This window comes from Pristiophorus japonicus, chromosome 22 (assembly GCF_044704955.1).
Source record: "Pristiophorus japonicus isolate sPriJap1 chromosome 22, sPriJap1.hap1, whole genome shotgun sequence".
NCBI lineage: Eukaryota > Metazoa > Chordata > Chondrichthyes > Pristiophoridae > Pristiophorus > Pristiophorus japonicus.
Window position 1 is genome coordinate 8983337 of NC_091998.1, and position 18224 is coordinate 9001560.

At 50.5% G+C, this 18224-nt stretch overlaps 1 protein-coding gene across 1 annotated transcript in view; it reads left to right on the plus strand.

The window, feature by feature from the left end:
* The window catches only part of LOC139235170 (heparan-alpha-glucosaminide N-acetyltransferase-like), a 245718-nt gene that overhangs the window by 225125 nt on the left and 2369 nt on the right, over positions 1-18224 (plus strand). The window contains exons 15-16 of the mRNA XM_070866390.1: positions 1989-2059; positions 13212-13324. Of these exons, the coding sequence (XP_070722491.1) occupies positions 1989-2059; positions 13212-13324 (184 nt within the window). The remainder of the gene's footprint in view (positions 1-1988; positions 2060-13211; positions 13325-18224) is intronic.

The following is an 18224-nucleotide window of genomic DNA, read 5'->3' on the forward strand; positions in this document are numbered from 1 at the left end:
ACTCACACCCCCACCCCCCTGCCCCCCCCCCCCCGACTTCCCCCAGCAGAACACTTGTGCTGCTGTATGCTGGCGATTCTGCGGGCGACCACTACTGTGCCTCCCCCCCAATCGCCCTCGCTCTTGCCACAGGTATCCACAACCCACTTCCTCTGGTTGTCCTCTGAACCCGTGAACTTTGAAGGGGTCAGCAGCAGCAGCGGGTGGTCACACGCGGCCTGGGCGGGCTCCACGAACTTTTGGTGCGGGTGGCATTAATCAGCCCCCTCCCCCCGCACCCCCCATCCCGTGAAGCGGAGCGAGACCCCAGCCTCCGAGGATTCCCACTCCGCATTGCTGCGGTGTCAGGCCGGGTCCCGACTCCAGATTCAAGCCGCATTTACGCTCCAACCGCAGGATCGCCGCGCCTCGTAAGTGCAGCAGCACTGCAGTCGTCGTGCAAATCCTTAAAATATAACCGCCGTGGTCACAAGGTCGGTGCAGGTGGGGAAGGAGTTACTGCCCTTCCTGGCTCATCCATCCAGAAATTGCCCGTTAGCACCTCCGGATGGTGGGGAGCGGGGCGCAACGAGGTTATCGCCCGGGGGAAGGGTCGATAACTCCTCTGGCGCTATTGCCCCGGAGGTTATGGGGAGGCGTTGTATAAGCGCCGCGCCCCGCCCTGCGATATGCGCCCTGGGCTGGCGCATGCACGGCGATGACATCATCGGCGTTCGCTCTGACCCCTCACCACCCTTTGCTGACCACTTTGCGCCCCCTGGAAGGAAATTGCCCTGTGGGTGGCGAGGATGTCACCGTCAGCTCTGCAACTTGTGGACATCCACTGCCGGTGGAGGGGGTGGTCCCTTAAAGGGGAGGCCTCTTGCTCCATGGGACGCCATATTTTTCTGTCGGCCGACTCTTCTGCCAGCCCGGCAATGGCGACCCTCCTTTATGGGTGGCAGGCTGTTGGGCCGGATGAAGGTGTCCCCGGTGCGCCCAGTGGCGGCTGTCGAAGGGACTGCAGAGTGAGCAGCGGGCTTCCCCTTTAAATGACAGGGAGGGGCGTTCTGCGTCGGAGCATCTGCGTAGCGCTGACATAGACGGCGGGGGGGGGGGGGGGGCGCACTGGGCTCAGTTCTGCTCTAACGCCCTGGGAGTGCGTCCCTCCACGGACGTGCAGTGCGTCCGCTATCGCTGCGCCTCCGTTGAGGGGCGGAAGGGCCAAATTCCACGCTGGCGGCGGAACTTCCCGTCCAGGCGATAAATGTCCCGGCCCCCTCCAAACGGAGCACGGGGAAATTTGGCCCCCCCCCCCCCAACCCCGCTGCCCTGACTTTTCCCCATCACTGTATTATGGATGTAAAAGATCCCATGGCACTATTTTGAAGAAGAGCAGGGGATTTTCTCCCAGTGTCCTGGGGCCAATATTTATCCCTCAATCAACATCACTTAAAAAATAAACACAGATTATCTGCTCATTATCACATTGCTGTTTGTGGGAGCTTGCTGTGCGCAAATCGGCTGCCGTGTTTCCCACATTACAACAGTGATTACTCTCCAAAAGTACTTCATTGGCTGTAAAGCGCTTTGGGACGTCCTGAGGTCATGAAAGGCGCTATATAAATGCAAGCCTTTCTTTTAAAAGGATTACCGTTCTTATTCCTGCATTATTCATTCCGCAAGTCCATTCTGTGTGTACGAAGAAGTACGTCGGTCTTCAAAGGTGATTTTACTCATTTAACTTGTATTCTCCCTTTTCCCTCTGACCAGATTTAATTTGAATTTATCGTTTGGATTTCCCTTTATACCTCAGTCAGATCGCCTCTCAGTTCTTTATTCAGAAACTGTCTGTGTGGTTAATCCGATGTATTATTTGCTTGCTTAATCAATGAGAACACTTAAAGATTACTTTAAACATCTGTTCACTTGGTTCTCATTCCTCGTGCTCACAGATTTCCTTCCTTGAGCTCTGTATTGACCAACACTCTCTTTCCTCTTCCCCACAGGGAATTATTTCTGCTGTCCTTACAAAATGCAGAAGGGAGGAAGGATTCATCCCCGTCAATAAAAACCTCTGGTAAGCATTGCTTCAACCGACCGGAAAAAGCCCTTCCATTGGAAGAGCACAAATGGGAATTCTTTAACTGGAGGCTGTCAAAGTGTGACTTATATGGTTTTTCAAGCTGTTAAGGAAAGAACGACTTGCATTCGAATTGCTTCCTATCACGTCTCTCAGAAATATCTCAGTGTGCTTTGCACGATGTACAGTGTGTGCACTGATTGCTATCACTTGGGCAAATGCGGCCGCCATCTTTATACACAGCGAGATCCCACAACAACAACAGCTTGAATTTATATAGCGCCTTTAACATAGTGCAACATTCCAAAGCGTTTCACAAATTCGGAATCAGTGAAATCTCTCAAATCCGGGAAACTGACGGAAACTCCGTCTATTCCGCGGTAATTACGCTGTTAAATTCCCCATTAAACATCAGACCCAAGGGGATTAGATATAGCTGGGGTAGTGACTGCTAAACAAAAACTTATTTTAATTTTGTGCAGTGCTAAATTTATCTATTTTAATAAAAATTAACATTTTAAGCAACTTTATGAACAAAATGCAAAGTTTGTTCGTCTTTACTTCAGCTTTGCCTTTTTCCCCATGCGAGAGCTCCAATCTTTATCTTGCTCTCTCTACCATTTTATTAAAAGTTAGAATTTTAGAAACTTACCCACTTCCTGGTTGGCTGCCTGCGAGGATTCTGCGCTTTGATTGGCTGCTGAGACGGCTTGTTGACGTCACAGCAGCTCTCGCGAGGGGATTCCCACGATACATCGCTGATTTTAATCACGCCTCGGAAAACCCGAACTTCTTGTGGCGGAGATCGTCAGACTTCGGGGGCCAGTGGTGAATGGGTTTGCTTTGCTGCTGACTGAAAATTCCAGGCCATTGTTTGTTTTCTTCCGTCCTATTTTAATCTGGAAGTATCAAGCAGCAGTTCCCCCAGACTTGCTCCCAGCTCTGTCCCAGTGATTATCCTGCAACTTGCATCAAATGGGTTTGTTCCAAAGGAGCACAAGGGCAGGGATTCAGGCAGCACCACATTCACTGCAATAGTTTGGCAACGTAGGACATCTGCTTGCCATTCACCATCATCCCAGCGGGGAGCAGTCCTTGAAGGGAGTGAGGGTTGGAAAAACAGCTACAACTATCTAGCCCCTAAAATAAGACATGCGTTTATATAGCGCCTTTCACGACCACTGGATGTCTCAATGCGCTTTACAGCCAATGAAGTGTAGTCAATGTTGTAAATTGGCAAAAGCGTCAGCCAATTTGCGCACAGCAAGCTCCCACAAACAGCAATGCGATAATGACCAGATAATCTGTTTTTGTTATGTTGATTGAGGGATAAATATTGGCCCCACGACACCGGGGAGAACTCCCCTGCTCTTCTTCGGAATAGTGGCCATGGGATCTTTTACGTCCACCTGAAAGGGTACACGGGGCCTCGGTTTAACGTCTCATCCGAAAGACGGCACCTCTGACAGTGCAGCGCTCCTTCAGCACTGCACTGGGAGTGTCAGCCTAGATTTATATGCTCAGGTTCCTGGAGTGGGACCTGACTCAGAGGCGAGAGTGCTGCCCACTGAGCCACAGCTGACCTAAGCCCTGATATTTATGGGTAGGTAGTGAGGCGGGGGGAGGGGTGGTGATGAGGAGGGGTAGCGGCCGGGAAACACGGAAGTTCGGCTCCTGCCAGTTTTAACCACTGGACCTAATTGAGCCAGCCGGATTGAGAGGTTGTCGGGCGGGAAGGCCTGTGTCACTAGGCCGCAACCGAGGAACGAGAGATCGTGGGTCGGGTGGAACACTGGGGAAGGCCGTAGATAGATCGCATGCTGTGGCAGAGGTCGGTCAGGGGGTGGAAGAAATGTGAGGGGGTGGGGGAGACCGTGGATAGATCGCAGGGAGTGAGTAAACGGATTATCTTGCTGGGCCGGGGGGGGAATAGCATTCCTGCTCCTCCTGGCCCATAAGCAGATAAGCAGAGCATCCTTGAAAAAAATGTAACATCCCCACCGACTCTTGGGATCCCTGGTCCAAGACCGCTCAAAGTCAGTTCGGGGGTGCGGGGGGGGGGTGCGGGCGGGATTTGAGCGTTGCGCACTTCCGCCGGAAACGGCGGGGTGAAGCTGCAGTGAAGGAAGATTTTCTGCGGTGAGCTCATCAGCGTGCGGACGGCTGAAAAGCGGCCAGGACAGCGAAATTCAGCGACAAGAAGTGAGGATTTTTCCCGGCAGTGCCCCCTGCGAGGTTTTCCCCGCGTACGGACGCGACGCCACCCGAGTTTTGTCGCGACCGGGTCCGTTTGGGTCGGGAAATAGTTTTATTAACTTTAGTGTTTTATTTCAGATACCATCATCCGCAGTATTTAGCTTTTATATATAGTTTTATTAATTGTTTTGGCTCCATTAAACCTGCTGAGTGCTGCTCAGAGGTTTGCACATGCTGTTATACAACTTTCAGGTCTGACTCTTTAGTGGAGGCCTGTGGGCTGCAGAGACCTGCTTGGCAGGGTTCACCCTGAGGATGCGAGGCGCCTTAGGAGGGCAACACCTGATCAGAAGCAGGGCGGCACGCAGGAGAGGGCATTGCCTTCAGCACCGTGCAGACAGGCAGTGAGCAAGGGAGGCAGCAGCCATGAGTCGTTCATTCTGCACCAGACCAGTGTGCCTGCCGTCTTCACCGGCTCGAATCAGGAGTGCGGTTGGCTGCTTGGGGACGAGGGATATCCCCTGTCCACTTGGCTGCTCACTCCTCTGCGGAACCCAGGACAGTGCCAGAGCATGCCTACAATGACTCTCATTGTGCCACCAGATGCATCATCGAGCAGTGTATAGGCATCCTTAAGCAGAGGTTCCGGTGCCTGGACCGCTCTGGTGGCACCTTGCAGTACTCTCCTCAACGGGTCTCCATAATCGTCGTGGTCTGCTGCATGCTGCACCACCTGGCCATCATGAGGGGTCAACCACTGGAGGTCCAGCCAGCAGTACCCCCTGAGGAGGAGGAGGAGGAGGCGGAGGATCCCCATCGCCCCAGAGCTAGGAGGCGTCGACCCATCTGGAAGGGCCGGGTGCAGACTGGCCAGCACCCTCCTGGGAGGGTGCGTCCTCACATATATGGAGGTGCCCTGCAATCTCCCTCCATGTATTATGTACCAGAAGTCTGCCAGATCTCCCCACGTCAGGAAACAGTATTCTTCTTCTGTCCTCCACATCGTCCATCAGTGTCTCCAGCTCCATATCAGTGAACCTGTTGTCTCCGTCTCCGTCTCCGTCTCCGTCTCCGTCTCCGTCTCCGTCTCCGTCTCCGTCTCCGTCTCCGTCTCCGTCTCCGTCTCCGTCTCCGTCTCCGTCTCCGTCTCCATCCCCGTCCTCAGGGCCTTGCTGCAAACCCGGTCTTTAAAAAGGCCAGGAAGCAACTGGCTCATCAGAAACCCTTAACTGCATGCTGAATTCCTCAGTGGTGAGAAAGCTCCAATTAAGACAGCCACACCACTGAAAAATCCACTTTGGAAAGGTTCATTAGCGCTGGAACCCATTTGTTCACGTTTGGTGCTGAATATGGGGGTGGCCCAGCCACAAAAAAATTTTGGCGCGAATGTCCACAAAAAGGTGTGGGGAGCACCAGCTTTCCAGCGGTACTGAATTTTGGGCCCCGAGTCCCTTCGCTGGGAGCACATGGAGGCCAAGTACAAACTGTGGAAGGAGCGCTCAAAAAATCAAGCACCCCACCACCCGTCCCTCCAACCACCGTCTGCCCCACCTGTGACAGACTGTAGGTCCCGCATCGGACGCATCAACCACCTGAGAACTCATCATCATCACAGGCAGTCCGAAGAAGACTTGCTTCCACTCTAAAAGTGAGTTCTCAGGTGACTGAACAGTCCAATATTGGAATTACAGTCTCTGTTACAGGTGGGACAGACAGTGGTTGAGGGAAAGGGTGGGTGGGGAGTCTGGTTTGCCGCACGCTCCTTCCGCTGCCTGCGCTTGGTTTCTGCATGCTCTCGGCAACGAGACTCGAGGTGCTCAGCGCCCTCCCGGATGCTCTTCCTCCACTTAGGGTGGTCTCGGGCCGGGGACTCCCAGGTGTTGCATTTTATCAGGGAACGTCCTTGAAACGTTTCCTCTGCCCACCTGGGACTCGTTTGTCGTGTAGGTGTTCCGAGTAAAGCGCTTGCTTTGGGAGTCTCGTGTCGGGCATGAGGACATATTAGTGTGGAAGCAAGTCTTCCTCGACTCTGGGGGCCTGCCTGAGGAGAAGAAGAAGAAAGGCATTTAGCTGATGAATCCAGTCGTTCTTGTCACGAGATTCACTGGGCACAGAGCAGGGGGAGAGGATTCACTGGGCACAGAGCAGGGGGAGAGGATTCACTGGGCACAGAGCAGGGGGAGAGGAATCACTGGGCACAGAGCAGGGGGAGAGGAATCACTGGGCACAGAGCAGGGGGAGAGGAATCACTGGGCACAGAGCAGGGGGAGAGGAATCACTGGGCACAGAGCAGGGGGAGAGGAATCACTGGGCACAGAGCAGGGGGAGAGGAATCACTGGGCACAGAGCAGGGGGAGAGGAATCACTGGGCACAGAGCAGGGGGAGAGGAATCACTGGGCACAGAGCAGGGGGAGAGGAATCACTGGGCACAGAGCAGGGGGAGAGGATTCACTGGGCACAGAGCAGGGGGAGAGGATTCACTGTAAGCGCACAGGGAGAGGATTCACTGGGCACAGAGCAGGGGGAGAGGAATCACTGTAAGCGCACAGGGAGAGGATTGTCAAAAGAATACAAAGTGTATCAAAATGGAATTCTATCCGCTCCAACATCACTGGGCCTCCCTTTGAAGGCCTGAATTGAGAAATCACTGATCCCAATTGATCAGGACTTTTGGTGATTCAGAAATAACGGTGGCTTTTACAACGGACCTGGACACTGGACTTGTTACATTAAAAAAAAAATTCCTGATCTTTGTTGTTTTCCTTCTTGATTCAAATTATTTTGCATACAGTATCATCTGTAGGCAACCACAGAATGTTGTCGTGTTTATTGATTATCTGCCTCCCAACAAACTGGATACGCAGCGAGAGGCAACAATGTATTTCCTTTCAATGTCGGCTTTCATTAGTGGGCGGTTTATGATCGGAGAAATAGGCAGTGACAGTTAATGTACTTAAATGCGCAGGGACGCTTTGATACGCTGGACAGATCTCGCATTGCCAGTGAGTCGAATGAGAGCATCTCTATTCTCCTGACCCTCATTCACAGAAATATTTCTTTATTGCAGTGACTATTCTGTTAAGAATGACTGATTTTGATATATGAATTAGGGATGTTAAAGGAGTTGTGTTCAGCTCGGCTCGCCCTCCCGCTCCTGGTTTGGATGGAAGAGCTTCATGTACAATCATCATCATCATCATAGGCAGTCCCTCGTATCGAGGATGACTTGTTTCCACGCCAAAAAAGGGATGAGTTCACAGGTGTTTCAATGAAGGACCTAATATTCCAGGTCCCGAACTACATCCCGAGGTCCAGTGGCAAGGGTTATCCAAGACGACTGGAGACCAGCTCTGCTGCATGGACCTAGTGCGCACACATATCGCACAGTGTGGGCTGGCCCGTGCTGCCCCTGGGTCCCTGGGCTCCTGGCCCTGAACTCCCGCCTCTCCTGGGCCCCGATCACATCCCTCCACAGTCTCTCTCCGCTCCTGCTGTACCCGCCCACGCTCCAATCACCGACCTGGACCTTGATGACGTCACTCTTCACTGCCGTCGCCCTCCTGCACCAGCTCGCACTGCTCCCTGAAGTGGCCTCCACGTTGCTCCCAGGTTGCCACACCTCCGCTCCTTTTAAGGCCCCGACCTGCCGCTGATGTTCTCACGCAGGTCGGGGCCTCCACGCACCTCCTTAATCAACCGCACAAATGGAAACACACACAAGAACTTGCGCTCACAAGCTCGGCCAATTCGCCAATGCAGTGCTGACGGAGTTCCGCATGAGTAGAGTTGCTTCAGAGGAACAGAGAGTCTCATCACATTCTAAATCATGAGAAAGCCTCCATGTTTTTAATGTCAGCTGTGGCTCAGTGGGCAGCACCCTCGCTCTCTGAGGTCAGAAGGTTGTGGGTTCAAGTCCCACTCCAGAGACTTGAGCACAAAAATCTAGGCTGATGCTCCCAGTGCAGTGCTGAGGGAGTGCCGCACTGTTGGAGGTGCATCTTTCGGATGAAACGTTAAACCGAGGCCCCGTCTGCTCTCTCAGGTAGAAGTAAAAGATCCCACGGCATTATTTCGAAGAAGAGCAGGGGAGTCATCCCTGGTGTCCTGGACAATATTTATCCCTCAATCAATATCACTAAAAAACAGATTATCTGGTCATTATCACATTGCTGTTTGTGGGAGCTTGCTGTGTGCAAATTGGCTGTCGCATTACAACAGTGACAACACTCCAAAAAGTACTTCATTGGCTTTAAAGCGCTTTGGGGCATCTGGTGGTTTGGAAAGGCTCTATATAAGGCCAATAGACCGCCCTAAGTGGAGGAAGAGCATCCGGGAGGGCGCTGAGCACCCCCAGTCTCGTCGCTGAGCGCAGGCAGCGGAAGGAGCGTGCGGCAAACCAGACACCCCACCCACCCTTTCCTTCGACCACTGTCTGTCCCACCTGTGACAGAGATTGTAATTCCTGTATTGGACTGTTCAGTCACCTGAGAACTCACTTTTGGAGTGGAAGCAAGTCTTCCTCGCTTTTGAGGGTCTGCCCATGATGATGATGATGGCTGTGCGCAAATTGGTTGCCGTGTTTTCCACATTACAACAGTGACTGCACTCCAAAACGTACTTCATTGGCTATAAAGCGCTTTGAGATGTCTGGTGCTCGTGAAAGGCTCTATATAAATGCAAGTCTTTCTTTATCTAATGTTTGAGAGGTGGCTGGTCACTTTAAATTTGTCTTGCTGCAACTGCGAGTCTAGCTCGATATACAACCATTACCCAAAAACGGCGAGCCGTGTAATAGACAATGGTTCATATATTAATGTACTAATTACAATCTTGTTTACTTGCTTTGTTCTGTGACCGATCAATTGAGTCTGAAGGAGTCTAAATGGTCTTAATATGCTGGTGTTTTAGTTGTAAAGCCATCAACGTTGATCAAAGCCTTGGCTACCTTCAGCCTTTCTTTCTGGATAGCTGCTTGACAGTTATCTGTCGATCATTCCCTTCCCCCCCCCTGAGATATTACGGGGCAGCCAGGGTTATAATCCCAAAGGGGAAGTTCGATAAGTATATGCTTGCTTGTTCTTTTTTATCTCACTGTTCCATGCAGGGGGTCCCGGGGGGTCAGTGATCATCATCATAGGCAGTCTCTTGAATCGAGGATGACTTGCTTCCACGTCAAAAAGTTCACAGGTGTTTCAATGAAGGACCTGAAATTCCAGGTCCCGAACTACATGTTGAAGGGGTGGAAGATGCCTGTGCGTGGATTTTTTAACGTGGGGTGGCCGTTACACACCAGCCACCACACGGGCTTGACAGAGCTAGGGCTTGGTCCAGTGGCAAGGGATTAACCAAGACAACTGGAGACCAGCTATGCTGCACGGACCTAGTGCGCACATATCGCAGTGTGAGCTGGGCCCGTGCTGCCCCTGGGCTCTCGGCTCTTCTGGGCCCCGAACTCGCGCCTCTACCGGGCCCCGATCACTTCCATCTATAAACTCTCGCCGCTCCTTCGCCCCAACCTATCGCCCCAACCACACACGTATCGCAGTGTGTGTTATGTATGTAAACATTGTAACTGTGTAAGACTTGCCACCAGAGGGCGCAACTGTTGGAGGCCCAAGGGTCACCTCCACACCTCGTGCAAGGGAATATAAAAGGTTGTCTGCCATGATGCTTGGACACTCTGGAGTTGTATTAAAGAGACTAAGGTCACATCAGTTTTAGCTCACAGTACTCAGTCTCGTGGAGTTCTTCCATACTTAACAGCGTGGGCTGGCCTGTGCCCCCGGGGAGCTCTGTAGGCCATTATAGTACCCCAGGTCACAGTGTGGACATCAGCCCAGACCCCGTAGAGTGAGCAAAGTGTCAAATTTCTGTGTTGCAACGGGGAAAGGAGCATTAGTACAAATAAGACCATTGATTGTATTGGCCCTTGCTGCTGCTTATCCCATACTTTTAACGAACCTGCTCCATAATTAATAGTATGAAGCACAGTCTGGTACAACGTTAATTCTTCCACTTTGTCTAGGAGCTCACGACAATGCTCGTGACGTTTTTACTAATGGTCTAGCTATAGAAGTCTTTCAAATGATGAAGGGATTCAATAGGGTCGAAGTAGAGAAGATGTTTCCACTTGTGGGGAGTCCAATACTGGGGGCCATCAATATAAGACAGTCACTAATAAATTCAATCAGGAATTCAGGAGAAACCTCTTTACCCAGAGAGTGGTGAGAATGTGGAACTCGCTGTCACAGGGAGTGGTTGAGGCGAATAGTATCAATGCATTTAAGGGAAAGCTGGATAGGTACAAGAGAGAGAAGGGAGTAGAGGTTATGTCAACAGGGTAACAGCAACTTGTATTTATATAGCGCCTTTAATGTAGTGAAACATCCCAAGGTGCTTCACAGGAGTATTATGCAATAAAAATTTGACACCGAGCCGCATAAGTAGAAATTAGGGCAGGTGACCAAAAGCTTGGTCAAAGAGGTAGGTTTTAAGGAGTGTCTTGAAGGAAGAAAGAGAGGTAGAGAGGTTTAGGGAGGGAGTTCCAGAGCTTGGGGCCCAGGCAACAGAAGGTACGGCCACCGATGGTGGAGCGATTATAATCAGGGATGCTTAGGAGGGCAGAATTAGAGGAGCGCAGACATTTCGAGGGTTATGGGGCTGGAGGAGATTGCAGAGATAGGGAGGGGCGAGGCCGTGGTGGGATTTGAAAACAAGGATGAGAATTTTGAAATCGAGGCGTAGCTTAACCGGGAGCCAATGTGGGTCAGCGAGCTAAGATGAAATAGGGTGGGAGGAGGCTTGTGTGGAGCCTGATTCTGTGAATTCTATGTAATTCTAGGGAATAATTAAATATCGTAATATAGGTTTCTGTTCAACCCTTGGGCAATGATATACTACCACAGTTTGTGTGTATAAAGTTACAATTTGTTACTTAGGAAGTGAGGGCTATTACCCCTAACTCTTCGCGGGAATGGTCCTTGACGTTTTGCATGAGAGAAATATTTGGTGAAAGCCAAAAATATAACGATGCTGTCTTTGGGATGAGATGTTAAACTAAGGTCCCAGGTGTGAAAGATCCTGTGGCACTAATCAAAGAAGAACAGGGAGTTCTCATGGTGTCCTGTCCCGCATCCCTCACTCAAGAACCAAAACAGATTAACTGAGCATTCATCTCATTGCTGTTTGTGGAGTCTTCCTATGCACAAAATGGCTGCCACACTTTGCCATCATAACAGTCAATGCACTTCAAAGTATTTCACCATTTTCAAAGTGTTTTACAGTGTTTCTGAGAGATGTGATGAAACATAGAAACATAGAAAATAGGAGTAGTAGTAGGCCATTCGGTCCTTCGAGCCTGCACTGCCATTCAATATGATCATGGCTGATCCTCTGCCTTAACACCATATTCCTGCTTTTTTCCCTATACCCCTTGATGCCTTTTGTGTCTAGAAATCTATCTATCTCCTTCTTAAATATACTCAGTTACTTGGCCTCCACAGCCTTCTGTGGTAGAGAATTCCACAGGTTCACCACCCTCTGAGTGAAAACATTTCTCCTCATCTCGGTCCTAAATTTCCTACCCCATATCCTGAGACTGTGACCCCCTTGTTCTAGACTTCCCAGCCCCAGGAAACATCCTCCCCGCATCCAATCTGTCCAACCCCATCAGAATTTTACACGTTTCAATGAGATCCCCTCTCATTCTTCTAAACTCCAGTGAATACAGGCCCAGTCGACCCAATCTCTCCTCATATGACAGTCCTGCCATCCCGGGAATCAGTCTGGTGAACCTTCGCTGCACTCCCTCTATGGCAAGTATATCTTTTCTTAGGTAAGGAGACCAAAACTGCACACAATACTCCAGGTACGGTCTCACCAAGGCCCTGTATAACTGTAGTAAGACATCCTTGCTCCTATACTCAAATCCTCTTGTAATGATGGCCAACATACCATTTGCCTTCCTAACTGCTTGAAGTGCTACATAAAGTTCTAGGGGGAGAAGTTCGGCTGCTTTGCACCTCCCGTTAGTGCCTGCAGGGGGCGGGAGCGGTGAATTAAGTGATGTCCGCGATCTTCCCTGGCGATTTTGTGCAGGTGCTAATACTTACCGCCTCGGTCTCTAGCACCCGGTAGATCGTGACGTTATCAGGTACGCAGCGCCTCGTTACTGCCCCGGATGTGAAATTCGCTCCCGCCCCCGGTCAACAAAGGCCACCACAGGTGACGTCGCCGCCTCGGCTGGCCGCTTGGGGAGCGATAGTTAAAGGCAGCGCTGGTCAGGAAGGCCAAGCGTCATTCTTCGCAGCAGTCTGGTGCCTGCAGATGTTTATGCAAGCCCCATTGCCGCATGATGCCAAGGCTCTCTGCTCTCGGAGAGTGATTGGGGCTGTAATGGCAGTCGCGCAGGACCCCGGGCTCCACAGGAGTCAGAAGAAGAACGTTGCAGCCCGGCATTGGCCCATCCCTGTAAGCGAGGGAAGGAGCCTCTGATCCCGGGAGCGCTGCACGGCACATTCTTCAGCGCTCTGCCTCTACCTCGCACACACTTCAGCGCTCTAAGACAAGTGCTTAGCGCTTGATATAGTCCTCCACTTCCCTCTTGGAGCGCTAACGTGACCGTTCCCGGGATCAAAAAAGGATTATCGCCTGCCAACACTTTTCTCACATTTCAAAAGTTCGCGTCCCAAACGTTACGCATCAGAATTAATAGCCCTAACGTTTTTGTTGTATTTAAAGGTGGAATTCTCTAATCAGGTGCTTCTGGTGGGGTGTGCATCTTAGGAAATCATGGCTCATGGCCAAAGACTTTGTTCTATCCGTTGATTTTAATGTGCTCCCCATGAACGTTATTGCTCTGGGTCACAGCATCGCCCCCTTTGCGTCGATACTTGGCTCGGAAAACTGCGTTGACTGCAAATGGGTTTATTTAAAGTAATTTGTGCTTTTTAGGTCCCTGTCCTTCATCACCACGACGGGCTGTTTCTCCTTCATCCTACTGAGCTTGATGTACTACATTATAGACATGAGGGAGTGGTGGGGCGGAGAGCCATTCATCTTCCCGGGTAAGGAGCTGGAGTGATTTCCGTGTGCTAGGCACTACATCCCAATCCTCAGCACGCAAGCAGCAGGAACCACTCACACCACGCACAATTGCCTTGTGTGTTGAGCAGTTTGGAACAAAATGAAGTTACCTTCTGTAGTGTATGCACCTGTGCGTATGCCCACAGGTTTGTAGAGCTGTTGAGTGCCACCCCACCCCTTTCGTCAGGGGGCACTTGTATAATTTGTGTTTTTAGTTCCCTCAAAAAAAAAACAAGGGGACACTTGAAAAGGTTTTGGAGTGTGCCCCTCTCTCTTTAATCAGGGAGCACTTGATTACTGATACAACTCAAAATAGTTGTCGAGCTGTTGCCCGTTATCTATTGGGGGCTTGGCCTGGAGGGTGTTGCACGGAGCAGTCCCGTGCAATAAGTTTTAAAGTAAGCTCACGGACTCCCAGGCCGCCTGCAATTTCTGCGGTCTAGAAGAGTCCATGTTCCATGTTTTTATGGAGTGTGTGAGGTTGCAGCCCCTCTTCCAATATCTGAAGGGGCTGCTCCTCAACTTCTGGCTGCACTTCAGTCCCACACGCCTGATCTTTGGGCACCCTGTGCGGAGGGGAGCGGGCAGGTCGGAAGGCCTCCTCGTAGGACTGTTCCTGGGCATGGCCAAGGGGGCCATCAGCTGGTCCAGGCAGCGGGTGGTCGAGAGGGTCGTTCAGCCTGACTGCCTGTCTCTCTTCCGCGGTTACATCCGAGCCAGGGTGTCCCTGGAGATGGAGCACGTAGTGTCCACCGGTACGCTCGTGGCCTTCTGTGAGAGGTGGGCGCCAGAGGGACTGGAGTGCATCATCACCCTCTGCAACCAAAATATAATTTGATTTGTTTAATGGTCTAAAGTTTAATTTGTTAATTTATCGGTTCTAGTGCCTCTTTAATAAGGGGGCACTTGATTTATAGTTTTAGATAAAGTAGTTGTAGAGCTGTTGCATTGTGAGTGGCTTAGCCAGTCACGTGATGTTCACAAGACTCAATAAAACCCCAGCCAGTTGGATCTAGGTCATCCAAGATGAGGTATGCAGTTGTGAACCTAGTGGATGAACTGGTAATGTGTAGTGTGATTGTTAAACCTTTGCTGATAAGCCAACGAGTTCTTAAAAACAATGTGTTGCTATGAATTCTTAAGCAAAGAACCCATGAAGCAAATATATTACACCTTCAGATATTTTATCATCACATTGAAGGCAAAGGGATCGGAGTGGTTCGAAAGCAAAAACACTGCGGATGCTGGAAATCTGAAATAAAAACAGAAAATGCTGGAAACACTCAGCGGGTCAGGCAGCATTTGTGGAAAGAGAAACAAAGTTAACTGAAGGCAGACGCCAAATTTCGTGAGCAATGTTGCATTATTTCTGTGAAGTTCACGAATGTTCTGGTGCTCCGTGCTAGAATGGTGAAAGGGGAGGCCGTGTTGTGGCTGAAAGTGCATATTACACGGCAAAATGCCCTGAAGCATTCACCACAACCACTGAGAGGAGGCGCAGAAGGAGACACAGGATAACTGTGCCCGACACACACCTGCAGTGCTGTTGGTGACCTGCGCACCTCACTCTGCAAATACATGCTATCTTCTTTCTTGGTCCGTGTCCTAACTCGCACCAAGTCCCGCTCACCCATCACGCCTGTGCTCGCTGCCCGTGTCCTAACTCGCACCAAGTCCCGCTCACCCATCACCCCTATGCTTGCTGCCCATGTCCTAACTCGCACCAAGTCCCGCTCACCTATCACCCCCTGTGCTCGCTGCCCGCATGCTAACTCGCACCAAGTACCACTCACTCATCACCCCCTGTGCTCGCTGCCCATGTCCTAACTCGCACCGAGACCCGCTCACCCATCACCCCTGACCTCGCTGACCGACATTGGCTCCCGGTTAAGCAACGCCTCTGTTTCAAAACTCCCGTCCTTGTTGTCAAAGCCCTACATATCCACGCCCCTGCCTATCTCTGTAATCTCTTCCAGCCCAACAGCCTCCAACCCCCCCCCCCCCCCCCCCGCCCCGAGATGTCTGCGCTCCTCTAATTCTGCCCTCTTGAGCATCCCTGATTATAATCGCTCAACCATCGGTGGCCGTGCCTTCTGTTGCCTGGGCCCCAAGCTCTGGAACTCCCTCCCTAAACCTCTCTGCCTCTCTACCTCTCTTTCCTCCTTAAAACCTCCCTCTTTGTCCAAGTTTTTGATCATCTGCTGTAATTTTTTCTCATCTGGCTTGGTGTCAAGTTTATTTTTTTGTCGTAAAACTCCTGTGAAGCACCTTGGGACATTTTACTGCGTTAAAGGTGCTACATAAATACAGCTGGTTGTTGTTCTGTTGCTCTGTGCAGACAGAGAAATATTATATAAATGCATTGAGAATAAATTGCTATCATTGCTAACAGTAGCCTGGTGACATGAATGAGTATTGAGACTATTTTTGCTTACAAAACATATACAAGATGTTGAATGGCTGGTAGTGAATTACAAGCCAATAATCCAATTGAGGGGTTAAGCTGGCAAAAACCCAGGGAGCAAAGGTTGGTTGATTTGTCTGTCATCTGAGTCCTGTGATTGGATTGCAGCCTGTAATCTCTTGCAGAGCAGGTCTCCAGTCGTCCTGGTTAACCCTTGCCACTGGACCAAGACCGAGCTCTGTCAAGCCCGTGTGGTGGCTGGTGTACAACGGCCACCCCACGTTAAAAAAACCCACGCACAGGCATCTTCCACCCTTCAACATGGAATTCGGGACCTGGAATATTAGGTCCTTCATTGAAACTTTGAACTTTTTGACGTGGAAGCAAGTCATCCTCGATTCGAGGGACTGCCTATGATGATAGTAATCCCTTGTCGGACAAATAACGGGGCTGATTTTCGGAACGCCACCCTCAGTGCTGAACCCCCCGCCCCCCCCCCCACTGGATGCCCAAATCTGGAAATTGTGGCCTTGCTCCATGCGGTTCCCCATCCCGGGTGTGATTTCCTGAAATGACTCCCAATGGGTGAGGCTTTAAAAAATATATATATATATTCGTTCATGGGATGCGGGTTCACCGGCATTTATTGCCCATCTCTAATCGCCCTCGAGAAGGTGATGGTGAGCCGCCATTTTAGAGGGCAGTTAAGAGTCAACCGCATTGCTGTGTGTCTGGCGTCACATATAGGCCCAGACCGGGTAAGGGCGGCAGATTTCTTTCCCTAAAGCGACATTAGTGAACCAGCTGGTTTTTTTTAATGGCAATCTGGTAGTTACATGGTCACCATTACTGACACCTCGGAGTCCCTGGCCAAAGACCGCCCAAAGTGGAGGAAGTGCATCCGGGGGGGGCGCTGAGCACCTCGAGTCTCATCGCCGAGAGCATGCAGAAAACAAGCGCAGGCAGCGGAAGGAGTGTGCGGCAAAGCAGACTCCCCACCCATCCTTTCCCCCAACGACTCTCTGTCCCACCTGTGACAGGGACTGTGGTTCTCGTATTGGACTGTTCAGCCACCTAAGGACTCAATTTAAGAGTCGATGCCAAGGGACTGCCTATGACCACTAGCTTTTTATTCCAGATTTATTTATTAACTGAATTTAAATTCCCCAGCTGCCATGGTGGGATTTGAACTCATGTCTCCGGATCATTAGTCCAGGCCTCTGGATTACTCGTCCAGTGACATAACCACAATGCTACCGTACCCCTAGGTACTGGAAACGCACATTCAAAAAATTTCAACAGTAGTGTTTTTTTTTAATATAATGCGGATTTCATCCTCAAGACTGGGGCAGCAGGATTTGCTATTGTGGGTTGTTGCTGAATGGGCTGAGAGGGTTCTGTATTATCTCGGATTGGATTCTTGTGCAGGATAGGACCTCCCAACTACCGCACTAATGTCGTAGGACCTCAATATTTGGAGATGTGAAGTGGAACCTTACTGGATACTGGGTGGTTTTGGATAGTGACAGGGTGAGAGGTTTCAAGCACTAACTCCGGTTTGGAAGCTATGGAGGGAGCTGAAGGCAAGGTCAAAGACATAGGTTTGAGGAGACTTCTGGAAGGCGGGAGCGTTGAAGCAAGGAAGAATAATTTAGCAAGTGAGGTCCAGAAAGTAGGGCTGTGATGGCTGAAGGCTCGAGCTCTTGCTCTTGGAAGGAAGGCCCGAGATTTGGTCCCAGACTTCTGCTAATATTACTGTGCAATCACACAAGACACTTCATCCAATTACGCTCACTCCTTCTCTCAACACCCGCCCTCAGCTTATTGTCTGCTGTGATGCCACGGAGAAGATCAGAAACTTGCCGTGAGGCCGTACGAAACCGTGATGCACAGATCAAGAAATAGTAGGAACAGAAATCAGTAAAACAATGCAAATAAAAGCATGTAGTGTTTAAAGAAAGAAAGACTTGCATTTGTATAGCGCCTTTCACAACCACCGGATGACTCAAAGCATTTTACAGCCAATGAAGTACTTTTGCAGTGTAGTCACTGTTGTAATGTAGGAAACACAGCAGCCTTTGTGCACACAGCAAGCTCCCACAAACAGCAATGTGATAATGACCAGATAATCTAGTTACATTGTTTGAGGGATAAATATTGGCCAGGACACCAGGGATAATTTCCCTGCTCTTCTTCAAACTAGTGCCACAGGATCTTTTACATCCACTTGAGAGAACAGACAGAACCGCACTTTAACATCTCACCTGAAAGGCAGCACCTCCAACAGTCCAGTGCCAAGTCAGTACTGCAGTGGGAGTATCAGCCTAGATTTTTTTGTGCTTAAGTCCCTGGAGTGGGACTTGAACCCACAACCTTCATGACCCCCCAAGGCAAGGGTGCTACCCACTGAGCCACAGCTTCGCTGTTCAGCAGTACTGCTCACATAAGTCTTTAAAAAAGAAACACACTCCAGTGTC